Below are 15,183 nucleotides of genomic sequence, written 5' to 3'. Positions count from 1 at the left end.
TGAGATCCCTGAATGCTTTAAGTGTGTACACAGCAGGGACAGAGGGGAAGCAGTGGCACCTCAAGCTGGCTTCCCTCAAGCATGTTTTTAATTTCCACACCTTCATGCCTCCCCTTTCCTGGGAGCACAGGATTGTTATCCCTGACCTGCTGTTGGTTTCTGCAGTGTGCTCGAGACAGAGGCAGCTGGGGCAGGGAAACGAACACAGGAAATTTGTTCGGATGCAAGAGTTACAGCATGCCTTAACTCTGTGTGCACCTCTGTCCGTCTCTATTGCCACTGAAGAAAGACATAGGTGGGAGGAAAGACAGCTAATTTCCAGGGCAGTTTTCTCAGAGGAAAGCTGCTTAAAACCAAACAAAACACAGACAGTTCATGGTGCTGGTTGTAAGACACACTAAAAATTGTGGTTGTTTTACACATACTTTGTTCATTTCTCATGAGGTAATGATGATTCGATTGTAACTATTGTTACAGTCCATTTTCACAAACTTTGATGAATTTAACTTGATGTTTCCTTAAGCAAAGTAGAGACAGAAATGAAAAAAATGTTTATACGTGTCAGTTTTGGAGTGCTTTTGGAAATAAACGGCATGTTTTTCTGCTGACAGGATTTGAAATCTAGCAATCAGCGAGATGAAATTGCTGCAGCACGTGCATCCCTGAAGGAAAATTCCGCTTTCCTACATTCAATATGTTCAGCTTGTTTGGAACATTCAGATGTTGCATCCCTTACAGCCAGCAAGGATTCAATTTGCAATGAAATACAGAACGCTCTCAATGTAATTTCTAATGCTTCCCAAGGAGTTGGAAATAAAATAGAGCAACCTGCATCTCGCACAGCTACTCTTGGAAGTGCCCTTGATGAGCTTGAGGTACGTAAACGTGTGAGATTGCAATACTTTTGGAAAAAAAAAGGTTTATTTTTTAAATAACTATTGGTATCATAAATGATGAGCCTAAGAGCATTAAAGATTGTTGCTCTGCTTAGTCCTCATCTAAATAGTATCGTTTGAAATTACTTCCTTGAGAGGGATCACTTTTTTCAGAGGAGTTTGGAAATCAGGCTTTGTGTGTGTTGAGTGTTTTCCTCTCTTGGAACAGAGGGCAGAGTTTGCTGCAGGTGTGTCACTGCTGCTGGAGACAGACACGTCCTGCAGTATGTGGGCAGGACCCAGGAGTTCAGTTTGCTCAGAAGTGATTCTCAGCTGACAGTGCCCACTGCTGCCTTGGCTGCAGTTGAGCTGCTGCCATGGAAGCTGAAGTCCCTGTCTCCAGAATGTGTCAGTGGGATCATTCTGTAATTTGTATAATCAAGCAATTCAGAAACCTCATTATATTTGCTGCTTATCGTTAAGTAAAGTGACGTAGCCAATATGCTTTCACCACCTCTGCATTTCTGCTTCCTTTATTGAAGCAAAGACCTGGGGAAGGCAGCACTTGCTCTATTCCTGACCTCATCCAAAGCTGTTCTATGATGTTTTTTCTTTTTCTCATGGCTGCTCTGTCTGTCACCAGTGTCATTTTCCTTTGTCCAGCCACAAAAGGTAGAAGATCTCCGGTAGGTGAGACTACAGACCACGATCCTGATGGGGTGTAACTGATGTAGACCCAGATCAACAAAAGGAATGAATGTTTCTAAACATATTTGCAAATATGGGTGGTTTTGGTTGTGAATTCTTGGACTTAGCAGATCTCATTATCCCAGTGCTAACACTGTGATACATTTTCAGGAAAATTGATAGGACTGATGTTGGTAGATTTCTATGCAAAATTTTCAGTGGAAGATTAAAGAAATACATTGAAATATGACATAAATTTTGTAGTGGCAGTTTATTGATCGAAACAAACCTCTCAGTCATGCTCAAAGTCAAAACCAGACAGGCTTTTCCCCCCCAAAGGAACAGGCTACAAGTTACACGTTACGTGCCATCCATTCTTGCTTCTCACAACGGGTTTTAAAATTACAGTTTCTATTCTATTTTCCTAATAAATGGAAGGGAAAAGGAACATGTAATACTAACACATAACTTCTTACAGTGTAACTGTGAATGACAAATGAGATCCCTTATTTGACACCCCTTATTTACCAGGATTACTTAAAAATTAAAGAAAAAGAGATGTCAAAAGGGTTGCATTTTTTTTCTGCAGATGAATTCATCTTGACTATATGTAGGCAGTACTATTTAAAAATGCAGTAACATTTATTATTGTTCTAAAATTTGAAATTTGTGATAATCACAAAATGGAAAAAAGTTGTATTTTGAATTGAATTTGTTTTTACTTGGAAACGTAAGAACATAGAAGCCTGACGGTTGTAAAAAGCCATTTATCAAATTGTAAATATATTTTTACCTAGGTAGCACAAATGGGAATTGAAGCTGTGTGAGTTAGATAAAGCACAATTTATAGAGCATTTAACTTCTGAAATGATTTTATGAATTAAATGGTTATACTTTTCTTGCTTTACAGAAAGTTCTATTGGCTAAGGACCTGAAATAACCTTTGCTCTATCTTCTTGTTGCAAATACAGAGCCATGAAATAGATTGATGCAGCAAATAGTCTGGTGGGAACAAATCTCATTAAATGTTTATAGTGTGGAAATGTATCTCGGAGCTCACCCAACAATCTAGTATCTAGATGTTTTTCAATATCATTCTTCCTTTGCCAGTGCTGGCACTGTGAAAGTTATTAAGGATTTATAGGTGAGGAAACCACCAGTAAAATTGGAGCAGCTAACTCTTAAATCAGTAGATTCTCAACAATTCCTCTTAAAGGCTCCCTACAACTACTGTGTCATTTGGAAATAAACACAAAATCGTAACTTTAAAATTTAATTGCATATTAATATCTGTGAAAAGAGTGTGTGGGTGCAGGTTATCTAATGCCTTTCCCTGGTCTTTCATCTTGTGAATACGAAGGGATTTCTCACAGAATGAGCCAGGCCCTGCATGCCTGAGTCTGTCGGTGTGTTCAGCTGCTCTGTGGTCTGTGAGTGACCGTGGCCATCCAGCTGAGCAGTTACATGTCAGATGCCAAAAGGCTGTCAGTCCCTCCAGAACTTGACCAGGTACAACCAATTTCTGCATACCCTTGGGTCCTCTTTCTTTCCTGGATCAGACCAGTGAGGGACAAAACAGGGGTCTAATCGCTCCTCTTAAATGCTCCCTTATGCTTGAGTCATTAAGCTACTTAAGAGTAGCTGACCACTGTTTAGCCTGTTAAATCAAGCCCACCAGAGACTGCTTCTTGTGCGTCTTGTGTCTTCTCATTAAGTCCTTCCTGCATAGATGTACTGATTGTGAATAAGTAATGAAATTATTTGAAGAATTTTATCTGTAGGGCAGAATCTGAACTCATATCTTCCTGGCTGTTATTGCCTGGATTTTTTATTTTCAGAGATGAACCATAGTAGCTTTTTGGCCAGTGCTATTTGTCCATCTTGGTGTAAACTTTCTCCAAACTGTCTCCCAAAGGAGGACATTTCTGTTTTGGGTCAGCTGAGACTTGAAGGCAGTCATTTTTCCAGCTAAGGGGATAATTGGCTGTGGCTGCCAAATGTGTCTTAGTCTTCCCCAGTCAATGAAGCTGTTTTATCTGCAGCAACACTTCGACATTCTACCTTCCAGGTGTGTTTTGCATTACAATGGACACCCTTTGTGCAGCTTGTCATTGAGGGGGCTGCTTGAGATACAGGAGCTTGAAGGGAAGCTGCTGCTGCAGTGCATGGTGGCCGTGTGGCACAGCTTGAGCAGAGGTGAGGTGTTGCAAGTCAGGACACGAAAGAACAATACTCATGTCAGGTTGAGAGGTGAGCAGAGAAAGAGGAAGTTTATTATGATTTGGGGTTTAAATAGGAATTGGAATTTGATCAAGGATTGGGGGATGAGAGGAACACCCCTCTGACCCCAGTGGTCAAACTGGCAGTCCATCACAGAGAGGAATAGAAAACAACCTACTTTTGTTTATGTTACCTGCATGAGAAACTCCAGTAGAATTATGTAAACAAAAATCAGAAGGCTGAAATCAGAGCGACAGTGAGGTATCCCAGAACACCTTGGTATTGAGGGCTCCAATGGAAATGAGGGAGGAAGAGCTTGAAATCTCTAACACAAACTTGGGACTCAAGTCTGCTTGCCTCACTGTTTAACTTTTATCTTGTGGTGTTCTAATACAACACTCTCATTTCTAGCTTAAGCTAGACAGTCCATGAAATTGTTCTATTAAATATAAATTGAAAAAAATGATTTAAAACCTCCAGTTTACAATTAGTCTGGCCCATACTGGATAAGTACAGATGAGTTCTGGTTTACCTAAATTCCATGTCAGGGTATCTGGCATAGTTTTCTTGTTTAATATTTCCTCTGAAAGCTGGAAACCACCTATGGATGTGATGTGGGAGGTGAACGGGTGTATGTGGAGTGTAGGTTTGGAGATCAGGACCATAATGACTCAGTTTCAGATGTTCAGTAACATTAACAATTACTGGTTTGACTTTCTTCAAATGCTGAAGCTCAAATATACTTAACTTTCACGTTGCATGAAAATCTCATATTGTCCTTTTCTTTCTCTTTAGAATATTTGCTTGCCACACAAATGTAATTACTTTTATGAAGCCAAAAGAGTTGTCTGCTTTTGTTTACCTTACCTATTGAAAGGCAAAAGGACAGTTATATCTCTGCCCTTTGCAAAAATAATCGTTAAACAAAAGCTGCAGTTTTTATGTTTACCCATATTCAGCCCGTTAAAAGTGGCAGCAGTGACCTTCTGCCACAGTTTGATTAGATTGGGATTGATTAGACTAAAAATCAGCAGAATTAGACTGCTCATGTAATCTGACTTAACTTTCCAAGCTGTGATGTGGCTCTGAGTTAAATCCAGAGGTTCTCCTGATCTCTAAAGGACTAAAGTTTATAGGCATTGAACCCCTCTTTCCAACAAAGCTCAAGCTCTGGTCTGAGACTCTGAATGGCAGAGGGAACCTGGATTTGTCTGCAAATGATCTCTGTGTGTAACCCCACTAGGGAAAAGGCAATCTGCCATGGTCAAAAGTATTTGGATGCTTCCAGTGGGAAGGGCTAGCGGCACATCTGGGAAGCGTGATGTCGCTGCAGTTCCTGCAAGTGAAAAATAAAGCAGCTGCTTCATTGGAGTGACTTTTCTTACCCGTACTCCTCATTTTTCCAGAATTTAATAGTCCTGGATCCTCTGGTCGTGAAGGAAGAGAAGGTGAGGCCGTCCCTGGAGCAGCGGCTGGAGGCGATCATCAGCGGGGCGGCGCTGCTGGCCGACTCCTCGTGCACGCGGGACGCGCACCGCGAGCGCATCATCGCCGAGTGCAGCGCCATCCGCCAGGCCCTGCAGGACCTGCTGGCAGAGTACCTGCGCTCCGTGAGTAACCTGGGGACGTGAGGAGCATGGGCCACTGGGTAATGCGGGGCCACTGAGTGAGGAACATGGGCCACTGAGTAATGCAGGGTCACTGAGTGAGGAACATGGGCCACTGGGTAATGCAGGGTCACTGAGTGAGGAACATGGGCCACTGGGTAATGTGGGGCAACTGAGTGAGGAACATGGGCCACTGAGTAATGCGGGGCCACTGAGTGAGGAACATGGGCCACTGGGTAATGCAGGGTCACTGAGTGAGGAACATGGGCCACTGGGTAATGCAGGGTCACTGAGTGAGGAACATGGGCCACTGGGTAATGTGGGGCAACTGAGTGAGGAACATGGGCCACTGAGTAATGCGGGGCCACTGAGTGAGGAACATGGGCCACTGGGTAATGCGGGGCCACTGAGTGAGGAACATGGGCCACTGGGTAATGTGGGGCAACTGAGTGAGGAACATGGGCCACTGGGTAATGCAGGGTCACTGAGTGAGGAACATGGGCCACTGGGTAATGCAGGGCCACTGAGTGAGGAACATGGGCCACTGGGTAATGCGGGGCCACTGAGTGAGGAACATGGGCCACTGGGTAATACGGGGCCACTGAGTGAGGAACATGGGCCACTGGGTAATGTGGGGCAACTGAGTGAGGAACATGGGCCACTGAGTAATGCAGGGTCACTGAGTGAGGAACATGGGCCACTGAGTAATGCAGGGCCACTGAGTGAGGAACATGGGCCACTGGGTAATGTGGGGCAACTGAGTGAGGAACATGGGCCACTGAGTAATGCAGGGCCACTGAGTGAGGAACATGGGCCACTGAGTAATGCAGGGTCACTGAGTGAGGAACATGGGCCACTGAGTAATGCAGGGCCACTGAGTGAGGAACATGGGCCACTGGGTAATGCAGGGTCACTGAGTGAGGAACATGGGCCACTGGGTAATGCAGGGTCACTGAGTGAGGAACATGGGCCACTGGGTAATGCGGGGCCACTGAGTGAGGAACATGGGCCACTGGGTAATGCAGGGCCACTGAGTGAGGAACATGGGCCACTGGGTAATGCAGGGCCACTGAGTGAGGAACATGGGCCACTGGGTAATGCAGGGCCACTGAGTGAGGAACACGGGCCACTGGGTAATGCAGGGTCACTGAGTGAGTAACATGGGCCACTGGGTAATGCAGGGCCACTGAGTGAGGAACATGGGCCACTGGGTAATGCGGGGCCACTGAGTGAGGAACACGGGCCACTGAGTAATGCAGGGTCACTGAGTGAGGAACACGGGCCACTGGGTAATGCAGGGTCACTGAGTGAGGAACATGGGCCACTGGGTAATGCAGGGTCACTGAGTGAGGAACATGGGCCACTGGGTAATGTGGGGCAACTGAGTGAGGAACATGGGCCACTGAGTAATGCAGGGTCACTGAGTGAGGAACATGGGCCACTGGGTAATGCGGGGCCACTGAGTGAGGAACACGGGCCACTGAGTAATGCAGGGTCACTGAGTGAGGAACACGGGCCACTGGGTAATGCAGGGCCACTGAGTGAGGAACACGGGCCACTGGGTAATGCAGGGTCACTGAGTGAGTAACATGGGCCACTGGGTAATGCAGGGCCACTGAGTGAGGAACATGGGCCACTGGGTAATGCGGGGCCACTGAGTGAGGAACACGGGCCACTGAGTAATGCAGGGTCACTGAGTGAGGAACATGGGCCACTGGGTAATGCAGGGTCACTGAGTGAGGAACATGGGCCACTGGGTAATGCAGGGTCACTGAGTGAGGAACATGGGCCACTGGGTAATGTGGGGCAACTGAGTGAGGAACATGGGCCACTGAGTAATGCAGGGTCACTGAGTGAGGAACATGGGCCACTGGGTAATGCAGGGTCACTGAGTGAGGAACATGGGCCACTGGGTAATGCAGGGTCACTGAGTGAGGAACATGGGCCACTGAGTAATGCGGGGCCACTGAGTGAGGAACATGGGCCACTGGGTAATGCGGGGCCACTGAGTGAGGAACATGGGCCACTGGGTAATGCAGGGCCACTGAGTGAGGAACATGGGCCACTGGGTAATGCAGGGCCACTGAGTGAGGAACATGGGCCACTGGGTAATGCAGGGTCACTGAGTGAGGAACACGGGCCACTGGGTAATGCAGGGTCACTGAGTGAGGAACATGGGCCACTGGGTAATGCGGGGCCACTGAGTGAGGAACATGGGCCACTGAGTGAGTGATGCAGGCAACTCAGTGAGTAACACAGGGCAACTGAGTAATGCAGGGCAACTGAATGAGTAACACGGGGAACTGAGTAACACAGGGCCACTGAGTGAGTAATGCGGGGCAACAGTAACACGGGCAACTGAGTGAGTAATGTGGGCAAGGGAGTAATGCAGGGCAACTGAGTAATGCAAGGCAACTGAGTGAGCAACGTGGGGCCACTGAGTAACGCAGAGCAGCTGAGTAAGTAATGCAGGGAATTGAGTAATGTGGGCAACTGAGTGAGTAACGCAGGGCAACCCACTGAGTATCATGGGGAACTGAGTAGTGCAGGGCCACTGAGTAACATGGGGCAACAGTAATGCAGGGCAACTGACTGAGTAATGCGGGGCCACTGAGTGAGTAACACAGGACCACTGAGTGAGTAACATGGGGCAACTGAGTGAGTAACGCAGGGAAACAGTAACACAGGGCCCCGCTCAGGGCTGCCTCAGTGCCTGCTGCTCGGGGAGATTAGTGTTTAACCAAGAATTAAAGTACAGTTTAACCTGCATTTTGCAACATGCTCTGTAAAAGGTTGAAAAGGACGTTTTTTTTCTCCAGAAATCTAAGCAAAAACTAAATACACATCCCCAGAATGAGTGTGTGAGTTGTATTATATATGTACTGTGTATATAAAGTCTGTGGAAAATGTCATATCTCAGATAAAATGTACATGTGGAGGTTATCTTATGCTTGTTGTGAACTGTTATTGGTTCAGAGCAGACAATCCTTCATATGCCAGAAACAAGAATTTCTTTGTAATGCCGCTTCCTAGACTAGAGTTTGAAAATGTAATTTGTGTTCCTGTAGAATGCAACTATTTAAATAACAATTTCTTAAAAGGTAAGCAATCTGTTAGTGTTGTTTTCAAGTAGGATGTTGACACCAGAAGAGGACAAGAGCACCAATTTACAAGTGTTAAAATGACTAAATTGCTACATTGGGAATAGGAGTGTTGGGTAAATCCAGAAATCTGGTTGTCTGACATGCTTGTGGCTGTGAATTGTTAGAAAAGGAACGTCTTTTGTGATTTAGAAGTGATTTTTCTTTTAGATTTGTAGAATGGGTTTGACACTTGTTACGTGTGGCAGGTAAATGTTGAAACAGTGGAGACTCAATACTGTTAATATGGGTACACAATGTTAATCTCATGCTTTTCATCTGTAAACATTTTCTGCAGGCATAATGTTCTTTTCTAAAGATGCCTCAGGATGATTCATCAAGCACACTGAGAGAACAATTGTGTGATGCAGATATTTGTTCTCTTTTTGGGAAGCTGAAATTCCTTTCTGTTCTGTAAGTCAGAGCAGTTAACACAGTCTAAATCTGTTTTAGTTAGACTGTTTGCTTTGTCTTATTTTATTGTCCTTAGGATAATGTAGCATAGGGACTAAAATAATCTATGCATATCAGATTATTTTCATATCACAGATATAGTACTTTTTGATATTTCTCTTTATTCATTGGTAGTTTACAGATGCTTTGTTAAAATCAAGTTGTGCTTTCAGACCTTATATCAGAGAAAGGTACTGTAAAATTTTTATTTAAAATGCTGTTGAATGCAGCCTTAATTCTTGAACTCCCTGGAAGTGCTTTACACATGTGTTAGAAAGTGAGATATCTTCAGCTCTGGTTAGCTTGGAACGTAAATCTTGTTGTAGCGGATTTTTCTTGTGGTGTCTGTTCTAGGGTGGGTGAGGGTTTGCTGTTAAGTGGCTGAAAGTTTTATATGGGAAGGCATCCACCTTTAGTGGTTGGACCTAATGATCTTGAAGGGCTTTTCGAGCATCAAGGGTTCTATGATTCTATCCAGAACACGTGGCAGGATGCAGATGTGGTGAACAGCAATCCTGTATTAGTCCAAAAGATTGCTGTGGGTTTGTCCCAAGAACGCCTTCCTATGTATCTCTGGTGAGAAACAACAGGATTTTAAGTCAAATGGTCGGAAATTCTTAGACTCCTGAAACAAAATTGTGATGATCTTTTCTACTTCAGAAATAATAATGGTTTTAGGGGTACATAATGTACAATAAGTGGGAAAGAATGATACATAACCCACCCCACTGACTTGAGGAAATCAGAAAGCAGCTATTGAAATATGATAGTAAGAGAAAATGCCATATAACTTGCTGCAGAACACAGTGACTGCACAAGGTGGTAAAAACAAGGAAGCAGAAAGGAAAAAATACAAAAGATTTAAAGGTATGAGGTTACGTAACAGGAGGGAATGAAAAGTTTTTAGTTTCTTTTAGAGCTCTTCATCTTCTTATACAATTATTAATGAATGGGAACACTCTCACTGAGAATAGTTTATGGCTATTACTGAGACTGTGTTAAATAAGTTTTTCAAAGAGAAGATTATCAGATATCAATTACTTTATTTCACAGCTCTAACTTGCTGAAGAAGAGATGATAGATCCAGGAAACAGTGCTGATTTATCAGTGTCTTTTTGCCTCTTCTCTTAGTAGTTTCAATAAGCCAGGCCTGGGAATTGAATGAGCTGTAAAGGTGATGACAGCCATTTGTAACCACAGCACAATTTAAGGGTTGTGATTCCCTTGCTTTCCTTGGGAACACTGTTGGACTCCACAGGCAAGTGCTGTGTCCGTGGAACATTTCATGGGTGTCTGTGTATGTGCCTTCCTGGCTTGTACCCTGTGCTGAGTGAGCTCCAGAGCCTCTGTGCCACAGCTTGGACATGAGAGTGGAAACTGTTCCTTGCCCACAGTCGGCACAGGGCGCGCTTTGCTCCGGCTCTGTGCCCCTGCTGCGTGGCTCCCGGGCACGGCCTCCCCGCTGCCATTGCCGCCCTCTGCACTCCCTCTCACGACCTGTGCCAGTCACCTGCTCCCAGGGGTTGGTTTTTCTGGAGGTGGGTCTGCTGTTTCTTGCTGGCATGTTGCCTTGATCCCTTGCCTTAAGGCTTCTTCCTGTCAGAGTGTTGCCAGTGGGAGCTGTGTAGCCTCAGAGACCCCTCACCCAGTGAGTGCCACCTGCCACATCCTCCTCTGGCAGTTGCTTTGGCAGGAAGCTGCACTGGTGACATCCAGGGGCTCTCTGGCTCTGCTGCTGATGGTGGACGTGCCCTGCCTGGTAAATGTTGAGCTTAAACAGGGTCATTGCCAAGGACTTGGGTGTGGACCTGATACTTTCTGAGCCTGAGAATTGCTAGGTCTTCCCATGGGAAACTTTTCAACAGTTTTTCTTTTTCCCAAAACAAGCTTGTGTAAACAATATTCCTTTCCCATAACAACAGGTGTTGTTTGCTATTTCTGTTACTGAGCCAAGGGGAGAGGTGTCAGCCCTATGGACCAATAGCATGATTTTAGCACAGGGTGTTATAAAAGGGCTGAATGAATTGTAAATAAACCTTCTGATTTCTACTGCCTCCTGACTGGAGTCAAGCATCTTTATTTCATGTCCTACTGCAACACTTGGGTGCCTGAATTCTGTGTAGGTTCTGCATTATCTGTTCTTTTGAAACTAGGCCTCAGTGCTTGAACTTGAAAGGAATGAGGGACTTGTCTTTACAAACTGTGGGTCTTCTAGTAGGTAAAACTGGCACTGAGAGATAAAAGAAACAATGGGAAGGATTCCACTGATTCATAAATGGAACGAGAGATTTGTTTTTACAAACAAATTGTAGGTCTGCTGATAAGTAAAATGGGATACTGAGAGATGTAAGAAACAATGGGAAGAACCAGAAATTCCATAGGAATTCCACTGATTGACACAAGGAAAAGAAAAAGGAGGCGGGTTAAACATTAGAAGGGGGTCTTAGGTATTAGGCATTTTGGGAAGTCTGTACCTCTCAAGTACCTCAGCCAGTGGGGAAGAGAGGGACAGGTGGCTGGGAAATTAGGATAAAAAGGAGGCTGCATCCTCCAAAGTTTTGAGACACCCTAGGGAAATAGCCCACAGCCTCTCCCTTTATTTAAATAAAGTTACAGGACTTGTCTGTCTCCTTTTTGGACCTAAACCCCTGATGTTTATGGATTAATTTTCCTGACAAACTGTACAGGAACTTAGGTTTTATTAGCCCTAACATCTGAAACAATATAAGGAATATAGCTTTTGTGGTTCCTAAATTTGGGTTTTTTTTTTTTTTTTTTTTTTTTTTTTTTTTTTTACATTTTCCTCAATTATTTAAAGTGTCTAATAAGCCTCAAGAGCATCGAAGATTAAGAGCTTGTTGGTGTCAGTGATAAATTTTTAAAAATCCTTTTTTAAGAGGGTTTTTAATGCAAGCTGGGAGAAACATGTCTTTTTAAAAGATACTTGCTTTTATGTGAGTATCTGTTTTTCACAGAGGTTTTATCACAGTGAATGGTACAATGGATAGTGAAGCAAAATGCTCTCCACAAGAACCTGTGTTTCTGTTCACAGATTAATTCAGACACGCAGGAAATTGTAAATACATTTATAATTCTTCTGAAAGGCAGCAATTTTTCTTCTGAATAGTTTCAAAACTTCTTCGAAATTACTTGTGTATTGTTGTTATCCTTTCTGAACTTTACTCAGACATACGTTGTTAGGGGACATATTTGCGTTTTAGGACATCCGGTAACAGGAATTATTACTGTGGGTTTGGATATCTTATCAATGGCAGAATCATATTGTAGTGAGGATAATAATGGAATAACGTATCCACTGGAGCAATCATATTGTTCTAGTAATAAGCAGTTGCTTTTTCCTAGTGACAAGCTCTTGTCTCCTCATCCTTCACAATGAGAAGCTACTGAACTCAGTAGAGTGCAGCAGTACGAACTCCATGCTTCCTGAGTCGTGCTTTTACTCAGTCACAGCAGGGACATTCCCTTCCCTGGGGGGTCAGAAGGGATAATGGAGTTGTGGTTAGGCATGAGTGGAAGTGGCTGTTGTGAGCAGCACTGAGTGGTTGCGGGTGCTGCTGTCTCTGCCATCATTAAATGGGGAGGTGTGCCTGAACAATTATTGTGCATCCTCCTCTGGCTTTCAATAAACATCATTCCTAGATTGTTAGGGCTGGTAAAGAAAGGTCGGATACACTGATAATATGAGAGCTACTTTCTTGAGCTGAAACCCCCTTACTGTTTGAATGTTGTTTCATGATACTTGAGCTTCATTACCTTTAGTTCATAGTTTCTTAGTTATTATGGCTATAGATTGGAGATACATATGTGTGTGTGTATACATATCTGTGGGTCAGTGTATTTTTCTGATCGGTTCTGATTTCACTTCCTTCCCGCGTATTCCAAAAATGATTGTCTCTTAACTGCGTTTTTATGTCATGATTATCTAAATGTTTGGGTTAGACATGGGTAATTTGGTCTGGACGTGCCTGTGGCTCTTGTGCCACAGGTGGCGGCAGCTGCTGTGTCCTGCTGTCCCACAGCTGTGCCATGCGTGTGGCAGGGAGCAGAGCCAGACCAGCCCTTCTCACAGCAGCAGTGCTTCTGTTTAAAAAATGGGAGGAGAATAAGGACACATTGGACCTTGAGGCACATCAGGAAGGGGACTGAAGTTGCCCACCTTGTACATATTTATATTACTGCTGATCAAGCCCTGGCCGTCCACGTAGCCTAAGGGCAGGCCAGCTGAGGCTGAGCAGGAATGTTGTGTGCTCTTGGCAGAGCTCAGGAATGATCAGGTATGCCCTGTATTGCATGCAGGACATACCTGAACCTTGCTGGGAATGCAACTCCTGGAGCTTTATGAAACTAGCTTCCCTCAATGCTCCGAAGCCTTGTCCTTCACCACTGGATTGTATCCTCAACCTCTGGGTGTGAGACCTGTCAGCTGAAGTGCTGTGAGGATGAGACGAGGAGCTAGGATCCCTGAAGGTAGAAGGGTAACTGGCACAGGGAGTGAGCTGGACTGGGTGAGCCCTTGAGGAAAAGGTGGGCAGTGCAGAGCCTACTGTAGCCACGGGGGAAGGTCCAGTTGTGGGAAAGGGGACACAGTGGATAGCTGGGATTTGGGCTGTTGCATCACTCTAGATTTCAAACTCTTACTGGGACCTGAACATTACAACTTCAAAACCTGAAAATGTGTGGAAAACCAGGAGGTTGTCTTTATTGGTGGTGTGGTTCTGGGCCTTGCTCTTTGTCTCAGCTCTTAAATTTGATTGCTGTGGAGAGCTACTGCCTTGCTCTACCTCTGTATTGAGTACTCTTCAACAACAGCTTGAGGTCTGACCCCCTCTCTGGAGGTGGAGACTGTCATTGATAATGGGTTTTTTGTGGTATTTTATTGCCATTCTTGCTCTTGGAGAGTGGAGGGACGTACAGATGCTTCTGGCCTACTGATATCTCAACTTGACATTACTTCTACTTCATGGTTTCCTGATGAAGACTTTTAACACTTCCCTGGGTTGCCAGTGACACCTGAGGAGGTAACAACAGGGGAGTGTTTGACTTGTCCTTTGTGGTTACTTCCACTTTCTTTCACAAATACGTAACTTGCAAAGCTCTGCGTAGCTGCTCTTTGAAGAACTGAGTCCAAACATGGTAGACTTGACTAACAGGGAGTTTGAAGAAATTCCTTTTAAAGATCTTCAAGAACAGAATGGCTGTTGGTTGTTCATGGAAGGGGTTGAAATAACTGATTTCTTGAAATCCTTGTTTTTTTAATCCTTTTTTTTTATTTCTGAACAAATAAAAACCACTTGTATTTGTGCCTTTTTACAGAAAGAGTGGATTGGAGTGTTCTTACTTTACTGTCCTCTTCATGCTCAAATGTCTTAATAAAACTGGTGTTCCAGACAAGTTTGAAATTGAGGCATGTCAAAATGTAAACTAGAAGAATTTTGATGTGTGGGTGGGAAGTGTCACTCAGTTCTTCACTTATTCATGGCTTTTTTTTTTTAATGACTTTATGGAGTATTATGTTTTTCAAAAAAGGATGTATTCCAGTAAAATTGGTATGCCCATATTGTATATTGTGCTGGCATTTATGCAAGAAAAGATGTAGTTTTCATGATTCTGTTGTTCACGTTGCCTGAGTAGTTGTTTGAGTTGACTTTGAACACTCCCACGGAGGAATTTCTTCTATTTTGTATGCAGTATGTGTAATCGAAAATTATTTTTCTAAATGTTAACTTTCAGTGGGCATTTTGCTTTATGGAGAAATTAGATATGAATTGTTAAGGAGGAGGATATTAAGTGTACTTAAAAGACAGAAGTAGTCTAGTGAATTCCCCAAATAGATTTACAGCTGAAAAATAAGCTGCAGTTGAATGTACCTGATTATAGATGCTCTTACAGACTTTGCAGTAATCTGGGATCTCTGCACATGAGCTGGAGAAGGATAATGAAAGCTTTTCTCTCCTTAAGCCCTGCTTTTCATTGAACAGTTCTGAGCTGAACTATTTCAGGATTAATCCGATCTGAACGTGAGGCTTGCACTGGAGTAACAGAGCGTGAGGAGTGACTCGTGGCTCTGAGGAGGATGATTCACTGCAAGAGTCAGTAATTTGAATTTAGTATACCTGGCAGCACTGAAAATATATTGGGTTGCTGAAGACCAATTTTTTTTCAAGAAACCTTCAATAAAGC

General features: G+C 43.9%; 1 protein-coding gene across 2 annotated transcripts in view; it reads left to right on the top strand.

The window, feature by feature from the left end:
- The window catches only part of CTNNA3 (catenin alpha 3), a 407,433-nt gene that overhangs the window by 74,616 nt on the left and 317,634 nt on the right, over positions 1 to 15,183 (top strand). For both annotated transcript variants that reach the window (XM_066191821.1, XM_066191820.1), the window contains exons 6-7: positions 612 to 875; positions 5,189 to 5,392. In XM_066191821.1, the coding sequence (XP_066047918.1) occupies positions 612 to 875; positions 5,189 to 5,392 (468 nt within the window). The remainder of the gene's footprint in view (positions 1 to 611; positions 876 to 5,188; positions 5,393 to 15,183) is intronic.

Source organism: Chamaea fasciata, unplaced genomic scaffold, assembly GCF_029207755.1.
Source record: "Chamaea fasciata isolate MVZ Bird 193981 ecotype frontalis unplaced genomic scaffold, bChaFas1.0.hap1 SCAF_9, whole genome shotgun sequence".
In the NCBI taxonomy this organism is placed as follows: Eukaryota; Metazoa; Chordata; class Aves; order Passeriformes; family Sylviidae; genus Chamaea; species Chamaea fasciata.
This window is presented reverse-complemented; position numbering and strand designations above follow the sequence as displayed.